General features: G+C 39.5%; 1 protein-coding gene across 3 annotated transcripts in view; it reads right to left on the bottom strand.

Annotated features, from left to right (window-relative positions):
* The window catches only part of LOC115220263 (plexin-B2-like), a 90285-nt gene that overhangs the window by 32316 nt on the left and 42969 nt on the right, over positions 1-15000 (bottom strand). The window contains exons 7-12 of one of the 3 annotated variants that reach the window (XM_029790365.2): positions 14636-14682; positions 12012-12054; positions 9956-10092; positions 6745-6897; positions 5779-5835; positions 3165-3234 (exon numbers count right to left, since the gene is read on the bottom strand). In XM_029790365.2, coding sequence (XP_029646225.1) covers positions 3165-3234; positions 5779-5835; positions 6745-6897; positions 9956-10092; positions 12012-12054; positions 14636-14682 — 507 coding nt within the window. Of the gene's footprint in view, positions 1-3164; positions 3235-5778; positions 5836-6744; positions 6909-9955; positions 10093-12011; positions 12055-14635; positions 14683-15000 lie in introns of all 3 variants that reach the window. The other 2 variants (XM_029790366.2, XM_036510009.1) reach the window with 2 other exon arrangements.

The raw sequence follows: 15000 nt of genomic DNA, 5'->3' as shown, positions 1-15000 counted from the left end.
CTCATTGAAAAGTGGAAGAAATTGGAATACGATGATTATTTAACGCACTTTATATAATTTACTAGCAGCATAGCCCGGCGTTGCCCGGGTATGTAAGAGTCCCTAGTAGGCAACGACTAATCCCAATCTAGTCCTTTCCCTCTAGGGAACGAAGGCGCATGTGTAGGTTGCAATGTCTTCTCTTCACTCGAATACTTCTGTGTATACGATGTTCCTAGCTGTCCCTTTGGGCGAAAACATGAAAACATCATTGCACCTCCCAACGCGTGAACAGCCCACGTAGAGTTGACCGTGGGCGAAGCACTGTTCGCCCAACTGTAACCCAGCGACTTGTAGCGTTTGGCCTAGGGATTTATTGATGGACATTGCGAAGCAGAGTTTAACAGGAAACTGAGAATGCCTGAAGTGGATTGGTAGGTCAGCGCCCGACGGTTGAAGGTGCATGTGTGGGATGAAGACGTCCTCTCCCTTCCCACAACGGGTAAGTATTGTGGCCATCATTAAATGTGGTGGCAAATGTTTCACAACCAGACGTGTGCCGTTGCACTGTTTAGGTGGAACCAAATTCCTGATGAGCATAATGGGCGCACTGACTTTTAACTTCAGGATGTGTGGCGGCAGGCCTGGTGGTTCAAGTGAATTCAGGAATTCAACAGGATAATCGGCAAGCTCGGCGGGGTCTGCTGTCCTATCAATAGATTTGTAGACGTGGACATCACCAGGAATAGCTTCAAATAGCTGGATATTGATGGAGTTGAGAGTTAAAAAGGTCGAGTTGCGTCCCCTAGACAGTCTGTGGTTTGTGTTTCTGATTCTCGACCCCATGTCGAATTTATCGATTTTTTTCAGAACTGGGGGAACTTTTCAAAATTTTCGCTGCGTTAGTTTTGAATTATGACATTGGGCTATGTGTGTGTCAAGTTTCATCAGAATCGGTTGAAAGCCATGGTCAGGGTGAGGGTACAACCTGACAGACACACAGACAGACAAACTGCCATTTATATATAGAGAGATGCACAGTTTTACAGACTTAATACACAGCATTCATAAAATAAATATTCACCCTAATTTTTCCACTTTCCCATAAACAAAAGAAAAAAATATTGTATACATATAATACAATCTTTAGTTAAATTGCATATGTCTGTCACATAAATAAGTGTGAATATTTCACGGAAATGCACTTATGCACATGTGTCAAGAGATAGATGATATAAAAAAACTTAGTTCAATTTCTCAGAAAATACACTTTTTAGTATGCAATCACTACTACCACCATCATCATCTCTCTCTCTCTCTCTCTCTCTCTCTCTCTCTCTCTCTCTCTCTACCTTCCTTTAACCTCACCATCAGAACATCACCCCTCTGCTAAAATTATACTTTTAACTCTCCTCCTCTACCTTCGACTATATTTTTTAATAACATAATAGATATCACGTTCTCTCTATCTCACGTCATGAACGCTTCTCTCTCCCTTTTCTTCTCTAATCACGTGAAAGCGTTACCAACAGGCTAAGTAATGCAGTGACAAGCAGAATTACTATATCAACTACTACAAGTACTACCACACACACACCACCACCATCACCACTTCCATTGCTGCTACTGCTACTACCACCACCATCACTAACACCACCACCACTACTACTACCAGTACCACCACCACTACAACTACTACTACAACCACCACTATCACCACCACTTCCACTATTACAACTACCACCACCATTACTACTACAACCACTACTACCACCATCACCATCACCACCACTATTACTACCACCGCTACCGTCACCACCATCACCACTTCCATCACCAGTCACCACTACTACTGCTATTATTTCTACTATTACCATCACCACCACACTACCACCACCACTACTACAACTACTACCATCACTACTGCTACTACTAACACCACCACTACCACTACTACAGCTACTACCATCACTACTACTACCACTACCATCACTACTACTACCACTACCACCACTACTACTGCCACCATTACTACCACCATCGCCACCACCACCACTACTACTACTACCACTGCTGCCGCTGCCGCCACTACTACTGCTGTTATTTCTACTATTACCATTCACCACTACTACTACTACACTACAATAACAACAGTAGCAACAACAAACTCCAAAGCAACAGCGATGGCACCAATGTCGCTAAGCACCGTTCCTGTCTACGTTATTCCTACAGACTTCAACCTGGAGAAATTTTCTTTACCAAGGCGCAGGCGTGGCTGTGTGGTAAGAAGCTTGCTTTCCAACCACATGGTTCCAGGTTCGGTCCCTTGAACAAGTGTCTTCTACTATAGCCTTGGGCTGACCAAAGCCTTGTGAGTGGATTTGGTAGACGGAAACTGAAAGAAGCCTGTTGTATATATGTGTGTGTGTGTGTGTGTATGTGTTTATATGTCTGTGTTTGTCCTCCCACCACTGCTTGACAACCGATATTGATGTGTTTACGTCCTTGTAACTTAGCGGTTTGGCAAAAACTAACGATATAATGTGTACCGGGCTTAACTCTTTGTCATTTAAACTGGCTATATATGGCCCAAATATTCTACCTGCTTTATGTTCAAACAAATCAGCTCCTGCCTCTCACACTCACCCAACAATGTCATACAAAAAATAAGCAATCATATCATCGAAATCTCAAAGCTATGAGATAATCCATGATTGATTCAAAACAACATGATTTAATAAACATTAACTATGTCACCTAATTTCAAGCAGGTGTATAACAAAAGTTTTCCATTAAGATTTGTGATTAAATTAATGAGTAAAATTAATATTTACAATAAATTTGCCATTTTCGATGGGTGAGCAGCACATACCTAACGCACCCGGAATATAAACTCCTGATATCAACCTATATTGTCTAAATTTGAATTGTGTTCGAACTGCCTCCTACCTTATTCTGGATAGGTAATTGATTTGAAGTATGAGACTGTATTTCTGACATTCAACCATTTTGACCCCAACAGTTTCGAGAATTCGACAAGTTTTGCCCACTCTACTTTGACACCTCCAACTAAAATCTCTGAACAATGTTCTCAGCACTGCTGTGCTTCCATACAGTTACCAAGATGGTTACTCACCGAACAGGGAAAAAGAAACAGAAAGCAACAATAAACGGGAATGTCTTACCCCATCGGGTGTTACTGATACGGATTTCACGTTGTTGAAATAATTGCCTTGAAAAACCAAGGGTTTGCCACTGAAATATAACAGAAAATAATATTGTTGTTAATAGGACCACAATAAGTCAGCGAGCTGGTAGAATATTTGCACGTTCGACAAAATAGCAGACGACAGTTCTGACGTTACGCTCTCAGTTGAAATGTCACTCTATCCTGTTTGAGTTCAAATAATGAATACATGCTGTTACCAGTTCGAGTGTTTTTGATGAATTTTATTGAATTCTTGAGCAAGACACTTAACACCACAACATCAAAGTTCATAATAGATATACTCCAGCTCAAGAGACATTCTGAGATGCACTACGGATTTTACAGATAGGGAGTTATCTCCCTTGTTAGACATTGTTACCAGAACTTCTTGAAGGATATAAATCGGTGTCTCTTGGGAAGGAGTCTCTGCCATGAGTTTCCCTGCGCTACAACAGAACTCGGACATTGATATGCAACATTCAATGAGGTATCTCTTCTTCTGCAGATGATATTACCTGGATAGCTGTCTAGCTGGTCGTTACTTGATGGGAATCTGCTCCTATCTGTTTCTTTACTACCCACAAGGGGCTAAATACAGAGGGGACAAACAAGGACAGACACACGGATTAAGTTGATTACATCGACCTCAGTGCGTAACTGGTACTTAATTTATCAACCCCGAAAGGATGAAAGGCAAAGTCGACCTCGGCGGAATTTGAACTCAGAATGTAACGACAGAAAGGTCAACAGATTTGTTGGTAAAATTACAGATTAACACCCGCACGATTTTCACTAAAAAAAAAAAAAAAAACTCGGATTTTTTGCGTGGAATCAAATACCCTGACCTCCTAATATGCTGCAAATCCCATATTTTGGTCCGGAATTCCTCCGGAAAGGGGGGGGGAGTAACAGACACCACCACCCCCCGGAATTTTCACAAGAAAAAAAAAAAAAACTCAGATTTCTAGCGTGGAATCAAGTACCCTGACATCCTAATATGCTGCAAATCCCATATTTTGGTCCAGAAAGGGGGGGGGTAACATTTGTTCGTCATTCACTCCGTTACAAGATATACCTGCTTAAAATAACTTTCGAAAACTAAACACAGTGATAACTCATGGAAGTCTGAGATGTAAAATTTCATTAAGGCTTCAATAATCCTTATTTTCATTTGCTGTGGAAACCCCTAAACTTGTAGGCAGTGACTTTTGCTCCAGAAATACCCTCCTTTCAAGAATGGCTTTAATGGCAGCATTTGGAACTTTGATTCAATATAGTAATAAAGAAAAACGTAACAGGAAGGTAAGTTCAACTTGGTGCTTGTGTACAAATCAAAGAATAAAATATTCGATGATAATCATGGTGATTAAGCAGAATGAGATATAATTTAGGGATCTTTTCCTTTTGAACGGCAGTTTTCAACACAATTTCTAGTTAACTAAGCATTTTAAAACTTCGTATACTGGTAGAATGTGTCAAAATAAAACTTTTTTTCTCTTGGCTTTCTTGAGAAAATTGTAATTTGTTTGTTTAACGTAGTTTAATTTTTCGAATTTTAACCTATCCTATCGCCTCTATTGAGCTAAAATCATTTGCTGCGTCTAAAACTGAGACAACATCCTGTCCCTAACCATAACCCTAACCCTAAATTTTAGCCTTTCGTTTTTTTTTAATTGTTAAATCAATTTAATTGTTACGCGTGTGTCTAAAATTATTCCTTTTGTTTTTGCTTTCGTTTTAGCCTTTCGTTTTGTTTTTTGTTTTTTTTTCTTAATTGTTAAATTAAAATTATTTTCCATTGCTTTCGTTTTAGCCTTTCGTTTTTTTTTTCTTAGTTATCCATAAATTAATTTAACAATTAAGAAAAAAAACGAAAGGCTAAAATTTAGGGTTAGGGTTAGTGACATGATGTTGTCTGTTTTAGACGCAGCAAATGATTTTAGCTCACTAGAGGGCATAGGATTGGTTAAAATTCGAAAAATTAAACTACGTTAAACAAACAAATTACAATTTTCTCAAGAAAGCCAAGAGAAAAAAATGTTTCATTTTGACACATTCTACCAGTATACGAAGTTTAAAAGTGTTTAGTTAACTAGAAATTGTGTTGAAAACTGCCGTTCAAAAGGAAAAGATACTAATTTAGATCTAACTATTATAGATTCTTTCTTCTTTACAAATGAGGGGTTAATCAGTATCAAGTATAAACTGGTCTCAGTATAAAAGTTCACCTGAGTCATTTAGACATTTAAATAATTTCTCAGCTCAACAGATTTAACCTGCCATTCTGTTTAACAACACACTTCGGCCCTTTGGTACTTTCAGCAAAGTACACCCTATTCCAAGCATTCGAGCCAGTGTCCATCTCCCTTTGTCCACCTTGCTCAAAATTCTATCCACTCTTATCTGACCTCTGCTCTCACTTGCTCTGCTTTTGTCCAGTTTCTGTTCCCCCTTTGCCAGTTTGTGAGCACAAGTTTTTCTCTTCGTGCCACTGGTGTCAGTGGTATCCTGGTAAATGGTTGTGGGCATGTCCCTTCTTCCTCAGACAAAGTCATAAAAACTAAATAAAAAAAGTAACACTGTTTGCTTACCTCTCATTACAGACATGGTCAACGTTATTGGTTGTGCAATTTCTGGTGTAATTAGTCCTGCAAGGAGATTATTATACGTGATTAATTAAACTACTTTCCCATGTTGTCTTGCATGGAAACTATGTTCATTCAGGCATTTTGTTGAAGAAAGAAGTATTAAAATGGAAGCAATTTGAAAGAGAAAGTATGTTGTTACAATGTGACAGAGAGGGGCAAAACACAAGAATGTATGTGTGTGTGTGTGTGTGTGTGTACATATGTATGTAGGTGTGTACCTATGTACGTATTTATGTATGAATGCATGTGCGTGGGTGTATGTATGCATGTACACGTTTGTATGCATGTTTGTGCGCATGTATGTATGTAAGCAAGCATGTATGTATGTGTGCATGTATGTATGTGTGCATGTATGTATGCATGCATGTATGTATGTGCGCATGTATGTTTATATATGCATACATATATGTATGTATGTACGTACATACATTATATAAGTATGTATGTACATATGTATGTTTGTAAGTATGTATGCATGTGTGTGTGTGTGTTTGATTTTCTAATGGCTCATCCAATTTGTAACACTACAGGTGCAGGTGTAGCCGTGTGGTATGAAGCTCGCTTCTCAACCACATGGCTCTGGGTTCAGTCCCACTGTGTGGCATCTGGGGCAAGTGTCTTCTACTATAGCCCCAGGCGAACCAAAGCCTTTTGAGTGGATTTGGTGAATGGTAACTGAAAGAATTCCATCCTTTGTGTTTGTGTCCTTTTTTTTTGTATCTTACCGCTGCATGACAGTTTATTTACGTTGCCGTAACCAAGCAGCTCCGCAAAAGAGACCGACAGGTTAAGTACCAGACTAAAATTCTTCAAGACAGTGCCCCAGTATGGCCGTAGTCTAATGACTAAAGCAAGTAAAATATCAAAGAGAAAAAATAACAGAAAGCTCTTCAAAAGTCCAAGACTTACCAATTATAAAAATCCTTTGAAGAAATATTTGTAATTTCAGGGTTTTCCTTATAGGAAAATGTCATTGTCGTTATCCCGTCAGTGAGGTTCTTGATGACAAAGAGTACATCTTCTGCTTTCTTCCATTTTGGAATGAAAATTGAAGTTTGACTGCTATAACAAATCAAAATTCCAAAATTTAATTTTAACAAATAATGTTTTCAGGAAAGAGAGAATTGGGGGAAATTAGTAAAAATATTAAAAGAATATTATATATCATATATAGAATGTATTATATATAACTGTATGTAGATACAGTTATACACATGCATAAATATATATATATATATATATATATATATAATATATATATATATATATATATGGCATGTGTCGGTGGCATGTAAAAGCACCATCCGTTCGTGTCCGTTGCCAGCCTCGGCTGGCCCCCGTGCTGGTGACACGTAAAAGCACCGTCCGTTCGTGGCCGTTTGCCAGCTCTGTCTGGCCCCGTGTCGGTGGCACGTAAAAGCACCATCCATTCGTGTTCGTTGCCAGCCTCGGCTGGCCCCCGTGCCGGTGACACGTAAAAGCACCGTCCGTTCGTGGCCGTTTGCCAGCTCTGTCTGGCCCCGTGTCGGTGGCACGTAAAAGCACCATCCGTTCGTGGCCATTTGCCAGCTCTGTCTGGCACCTGTGCAGGTGGCACGTAAAAAACACCCACTACACTCGCGGAGTGGTTGGCATTAGGAAGGGCATCCAGCCGTAGAAACACTGCCAGATCTGACTGGGCCTGACGAAGCCTTCCAGCTTCACAGACCCCAGTTGACCCGTCCAACCCATGCTAGCATGGAAAACAGACGCTAAACGATGATGATGATGATGATGATATATATATTGTACAAAACAGATAAGATGATATATTTTTGAACGCAGAATTGCTCTTAGAACAGCAGAAATATTGGATAAATTAACCTTAGAAAGCGAGAAAATTTGTCAACAAATATACATAGCCCGGGTATGTAAGAAACTTTGTCGATAAGCAATGCCCTTTACCTTTTTACCCTTTTTTGTACTCATTGAACCGTTATTTTGTAAAATGAAGCCTAAAAGGCATTAAGGCATTCAAAGGCACCGTTCCCTTGCATGCATGAAGAAAATCTATGACAGTCAAAGTGCATTTTCTGGTTTTGTTTAGCACACCCAACCCAGTTCTGTGGGATCAGTGTCACAAGAGGAATGCATGGGTTGGGAGTTTGACAGACAGAGGTGATAAGGTTGCACATGCCGGCCCTTTTGACACCCCCCCGAACCCAAGTTGGGTTTGGACCACAGCTAAGCCCTACATAATCCTAACTTAAGTCTAGTGAAAGGGGGCTCGAGAGCCTCTAGTAGGCAACAACTAATTCCGATCTAGTCCTTTCCCTCTAGGGAACGAAGGCACATGTGTAGGCCATATAGCTCCTTGGAGCAGACATGATGCTCACTGTGAATTTCAAAAAAAATTCCTGCCAATTTGTTAAAGATATTGTCGAAAATATATCATCTTGAATTTGAATGCGATTTCCCAAAATGGCATGATTTTATCGATTTTTTTTTTTTCTGATGGTAAGGTAGTGCCTGGAAAACTAACGTCAGAATTAAGTTCCTTAGGGTAACATTAAGCTTCACCATGAGTTTGGTGAAAATCGATTGCAAGTTGCGAAAACTACAACGGAAAATGTGTTGTATATGATAAGCTTAGATTCTCGACCCCATGTCGAATTTATCGATTTTTTTTTCAGAACTGGGGGAACTTTTCAAAATTTTTGCTGCGTCAATTTTGAATTATGACATTGGGCTATGTGTGTGTCAAGTTTCATCAGAATCGGTTGAAAGCCGTGGTCAGGGTGAGGGTACAACCTGACAGGCAAACTGCCTTTTATGTATATAGAGATGTGTGTGTAAACATAACTACATATATACAAATATACACACATATATATATAGATGCATATATATATATGCACAAATGCACAAATTTCCATATGCATATAAACAGGGTGATAGAAAAGTAATTCTCTATTTTAAAATACTTATTTAATTGTAATGTTCTTTTCTCAAAGTTTTTGTTTTTTAAAGTACGAAAATTTATTCTTTAATTGTATTGCTCATGTCATTCACAAATGACTGACTGCCCACTTTCCCAAGAGATGGACGAGTCATTGTTGTCCGCATGAGTGACCAGCCAGAAGTCCCAACTTAACACCCTGTAACTTTGTGCCAAACCAAAGACTTTGGAAGAACTTGCAGGGCGAATACAAGAGGTTATGTCTTCTTCCATCCTACAGGAGTTTCTAGTGCAATGAGTTGCCGCAATTCCTGGACGACTCAAGAAGCTAGTGGTGACACCTGGAGCCCATATCAAATTTTAAATAAAGCTCTATACTAAAAACTTTCCTTTCATATCCATTCTTTGTAAAAATTACAGTTAATAAATGATTAATAAGTATTTCAAAATTGGGAGTTGCTTTTCAATCACCCTGTATGTATATATATATAATTTGTATGCATGTATGTATATATGCATATATATGTATATATATACACACACACACACACATATATATGTACGTGTAGGTATATATATATCTATATATATATATGTATATATATATACATACATATATATATATATATCATCATCATCCTCACAGTTTAACATCCTTTCTTCCATGCTAGCATGGGTTGGACAGTTCGACCTGAGTCTAGGAAGCCAGGAGACAGCACCAGGCTCCAGTCTGATCTGGCTGTGCTTCTACAGCTGGATGCCCTTCCTAATGCCAACTACTCCATGAGTTTAGTGGGTGTTTTTTACGTGCCACCAGCACGGGTATCACAACTACAATTTCCTTTTGATTTTGATGTTGATATACTTGACTCAATAGGTCTCCTCAACCACAGCATATATATATATATATATATATATATATATATATACACATACATACATATATATATATATATACACACACACACACACACACTTGCATAGCATACAAAGAAAGAGTGGTAGAAAGGGATAGACAGTGGTAGAAGTGGTAGAGGGTGATAGAAAGAGATAGAGCGAGGTAGGAAGTGGTAGTAAAGACAGATGAAATATTGCTAAACCTTTCACCCGGTGTGCTAACGATTCTGCCAGCTCACTGCGTTATGGACGTCATATATTGAACGTAATTTGCGACAAACTTACATGATATTTTTCATTTCCTGTTGTTCACTGCACCCCTTCTCAGGAAACATAAAGACTCTGGAGTCTTTGAGGTTTATTGTAGTATTAATATATGTCCGGCCTTCACGGATGAAGGTTTTGGGATCAACTGTTCCTCGCTGTTAAAGGACAAATACAGACTATCAAATATTGTGAAACAACAAGCAATTAGAATAATAGTGATGATGTTGATGACAATAAAGAGGAAGAGGAGGAAGCGGTGTTGGTGATGGAGGTGGTAAAGGAGAAAGCTTTCAGCAAAAGAAATTTATTCTAAAGAGCAACTGGAAAATATATTTGAAGGGCAAAGAAGACAGTTTAGGAAAGAGTTTCAAACAGATCCTCCTATGTGACCTATTATCTCTCTTTTTCTTTTCTTTTTTAATTTAGCTCTTGTTCTTACAAAAAACATATTTTACAGGAAAAAAACAAAGAAAAAATATATTAAAAGTATAGAAGATCAAGTTATCAAGGGAAAACAACATCAATAACAACCTCACCAAGGAAAAAGAAAAACAGTGGTGTGGGGGCGGGGTGAGAATGAAGCAGCCGAAGTTGGAGGGAAAAGAGTTACGGGGGTGTAGGAGTTCAGAATTTGTACAGAAGACATTTTCAAAGACGATAAGCACCATCCGAATGTGGTCGATGCCAGTGCTGCCTAACAGGCTCCCATGCCAGTAACATGTAAAAAGCATCCACAACACTCTTGGAGTGGTTGGTGTTAGGAAGGGCGTCCAACTATAGAAACCTTGCCAGATCAGATTGGAGCCTGGTGCAGCCATCTGGTTCGCCAGTCCTCAGTCAAACCGTCCAGCCCAAGCTAACATGGAAAGCAGATGTTAAATGATGATGATGATGGTGGTGGTGATGATGACGATGATGATGATGATGATGATGATGATGATAGACATCGACGTGCCTCCCAAAGTATGAAAGTGTACTAAGAAACATATTGCCAGAGTTGAAGAAAATATGTGTGACTGGCGAGTTGAGAGATAAGAATTTCAGGATCAAACATCCATGACATTTTCAAGCAAAGATAACCAGTAGATTTAAACCGTTTCCTATTTTAACACTTGCAACTCCCTACATTGCCTATGGGAAAATGTCATCGAAAAAGAAGGCACCAGGAATTGCAACACCAATGGACATCTGTTACCAGGTCTAAGCATGGAACAATTTATTCATTACAAATACTCTGTTTTGTCTTTCAACTCACTTCAAGACCACATAGATGCATCCTCGATCCAAACTTTGGTATCTGATAGACTATTCCATCACCAGTCTGATCTGCAGACTGTAAGACAAAAACAAAATGCAGCTATAATTCTTGAAGATCTTTAATATTTGGATCAGGTCTAAGATGAGAGGATAGCTTCCTCCATTTCTTATTCCCTTGGCGATTCCCAGACCAGATGTTGTGAGTGTTTATTGAGCGAAAACACTTAAGAGGTCCACGAAGCTCTGGCAGGGGGTGGGTAGCAAACCCTGCTGTCTTTCACCACAACTTTCTCTCACTCTTTCTTCCTGTTTGTGTTGTTCCTGCATTTCAAAAGTGTCACACTGAATATCCCTGGGAACTACGTTAAGGGTACACGTGTCTGTGGAGTGCTCAGCCACTTGAATGTTAATTTCATGAGTAGGCTGTTCCGTTGATCGGATCAACTGGAACCCTCATTGTCATAACCGACAGAGTGCAGTAATTCCCTTAGCATTTAAACCTTCTACTTCTGGTCAAAATACTCTCTCGGCTTTATGCTCAAATCATTCAGATCCCGCCTTTCACACTTACCCTACAACATCATTCCAAAGATAAACAATCACTTCATCAAAATCGCTACACGATAACGCACAAGTAATTCAAAACACTGTAGATAAATAGGAATTGTGTTAAACAAAGTAAAGAGGGTTTTAGAGGTATCTGAAAAAGATATTAGGGGCTGGCTTTCTCAATGGCAAAGCAATAGGAAAAATAAGGTTGAGCTAAAACATTTTGAGTTAATTTCATGAGGCTCGATGTGTGCTTTATGTTACTCACCAGCGCAGGTTTTGAGCATGAGCTTTTACATGTGTTTGAATTCCTAGAAATAAAATTAAAATGAACAATTACTCATTAATTAAATATTTCTACCAACGAGTTGCTGTGTGGATTTACAGAAGCATTAAAATAAATTAAATTAGTGCAAAAAGGATAGGAAGAGGTATGCAAATGAATAATCACAACATTCGACAGAGGAGTAAATTGAGTGCCAAAGGGGTTAATGCAACATTAACAACACCAACTGCACCAAGCGGGGACCTGCAAGGGTTTTTCGTTCTGCCCCTTTTTTCAGGCTTAGCAAAGGAAAATATAGAATTACGGAAAATAGCAGAATGGTTAAAAATGCTGTATATACTTTAAACTTTAAGAACTTTATTTTATGTTATAAAAAAATCTAAAATTAAATATGCATGTTCAACTTCACTTCATTTTATCAAGAAAAGAGGGTTACAAGGCCATTTCAAAGCAGTGTGATGTCCCTGTAGAAATTGTTCAGAACATAATCAACAAGCACAAGAGGTTCAACACTGTTAAGACCCTCAGGAGGCATGGCAGGAAGTGTAAGATATCTCCCAAACTTGCCATGAAAATCTTCCGAGTGATCAACAACAACACCCTGACCACAATCAAGGCCCTAATTGAAACGCTTGACCAGGCAGGGATGAAGTTGTCCCAGTCCACCATTGAGTGAGTTTTGCACAGAGGTCTCCATGGACATAGGCCTTGGAAGATGCTACTACTCAGGAAGAAATATCTTGGCCTTTGCTAGAGGTCATCTGAAGCAAGATCCCAGCTTTTGGTCAACCATCTTGTGGTCTGATGAGATGAAGTTGTCCATATGGATGCTGAATATGTCTGGAGGAAGAAAGGAGAAGCATACAAACCACAGAACATTATTCCCCCCCTCCCTGGTCATGCATGGTGGTGGAAATATAATGTTATGGGGGTGCTTCTCTTCTGGTGGCACAGGGAACCTTGTCATGGTCAAAGAGAAAGGAGAATTACATCGGGATTCTTGATGAAAATGTGAAGAAATCCACTGAGAAACTCCAACTCGGCCACAACTGAAAGTACGAGCAGGACAATGATCCAAAACATACCACCAAGTTAGTGAAGAAACGGTTCAAGGACAATGATGTCAACGTCCTAGAATGGCCAGATCAGATTGAGAACTTGTGGTGAGACTTGAAGAGCAGGGTGATGGCTAGGAAACTGACCAAACTGACCCAGCTCATGGCTTTCGCCAAGGAAGAGTGGACCAACATGGAGGCATGCAGGAAGCTTGTGGACATGTACAAGAATCATCTAGAAGCAGTCATAAAAGCAAAAGCTATGCTATTGACTATTAAAGAAAGATATTGGACTTAGTAAACTTAGAGTCTGAAAGATTTCTTGAATTTCTTGAATTGTGTATTGTTGTTCTTCTTCCATTTGTTGGTCACATATGACTCATAAACAAATTTGACAAAATCACAAAAATTAACAAGGGTATGAATAATTTTGAGCTTGCTGGTATGGACATGTGGTGCGAATGGATGAGGACAGCTGTGTGAAAAAGTGTCACACCCTAGCAGTTGAGAAGCATGACCTTCGAACATTGGGCCTCACTGAGGCAATGACTAGTGACTGAGACCTTTGGAAATATGCTATGCTTGAGAAGACCTGGCAAGCCAAGTGAGACCATAACCCATGGCCTATGCCAGCAGTGTAACCAGTCTATTTATGCGTTGCTTGTGAAGACCTGTTGAAGCAAGTGAAATCACAATCAAAATCAAATTCACTGACGTGGCTGATGACAGCACCACCTGACTGGTACCTGTGCCAGCGGAACATTAAAAGCACCATCTGAGCGTGACCATTGCCAAGGCCACTGACTGGCTCCCATGCCAGTAGCACATAAAAAGCACCATTCGAGCGTGATTGTTACCAGCATCACCTTACTGGCTCCTGTGCAGGTGGCACACAAAAAACACCATTTGAGCGTGGCCATCGCCAGTACCGCCTGACTGACCCTCATGCCAGCGGTACGTTATAGCACCCACTACACTCTCAGAGTGGTTGGCATTAGGAAGGGCATCCAGCTGTAAAAACTCTGCCAGATCAGATTGGAGCCTGGTGCAGCCACCTGGCTCGCCAATCCTCAGTCAAACCGTCCAACCCATGTCAGCATGGAAAGCAGATGTTGAACGATGATGATGATGCATGTTAACACCAGTCAGTGATAATATGTGCTCAACACGGTATTGGTGAATAAATAACCTTTATTTGTGACTTTGCAAAGCTACCAATGGTTTCATGTGAAGTGGTATCTATTTACAATTTTCAAGCTTGCTACATGGGAACAGTACTTGTATGATGCTTGTGTTGGAACTGTGATGTTGCATGGTAGTGAGACATGGGCCTTGAATGCAGAGGATTTAAGAAGACTGGCAAGGAATGAAGCAAGTACGATCCTTTGGATGAGCAATATAAGTGTGCCTGGATGGGCACTTACAAAACAACAAAAGAATTTGGCCACTGTGGTCACTGCAATTCCAATAAACGTTTTCAGTGATGATCAAAAACGTACCCCTTAAAACGGTAATTTAAAGTCAATTCTAAATGTTAAGCCTGAATCTCACCTCCGAGCTATACAAATGTCTTTCAAGGAGTCACCAAGTTCATACAGCTGGAAGAGACAAGACAAAGAAACGGTGCAGCATTGAAGATTTTATATAAAAATATGTTTTAACTTGGCATAATAACAATAATAATAATTATTATTATTATTATTATAACAACAACAACAACAACAATAATAATAATAATAATCTTTTCTATTATAAGACTGAAATTTGGGGGAGGGGGATATTCATAACATTGACCCCAATACTCAATTGGTACTTAAGTTATCGACCCTGAAAGAACGAAAGGCAAAGTCGACCTTGGCAGAATTTGAACTCAGACCGTTGCAACAAGCAAAATACCACTAAGCATTGTGTCCAGC

Source organism: Octopus sinensis, linkage group LG16, assembly GCF_006345805.1.
Source record: "Octopus sinensis linkage group LG16, ASM634580v1, whole genome shotgun sequence".
Taxonomy (NCBI): Eukaryota; Metazoa; Mollusca; class Cephalopoda; order Octopoda; family Octopodidae; genus Octopus; species Octopus sinensis.
Note: the sequence above shows the minus strand (reverse complement) of the source record. Positions and strands in the feature narration are given on the sequence as shown.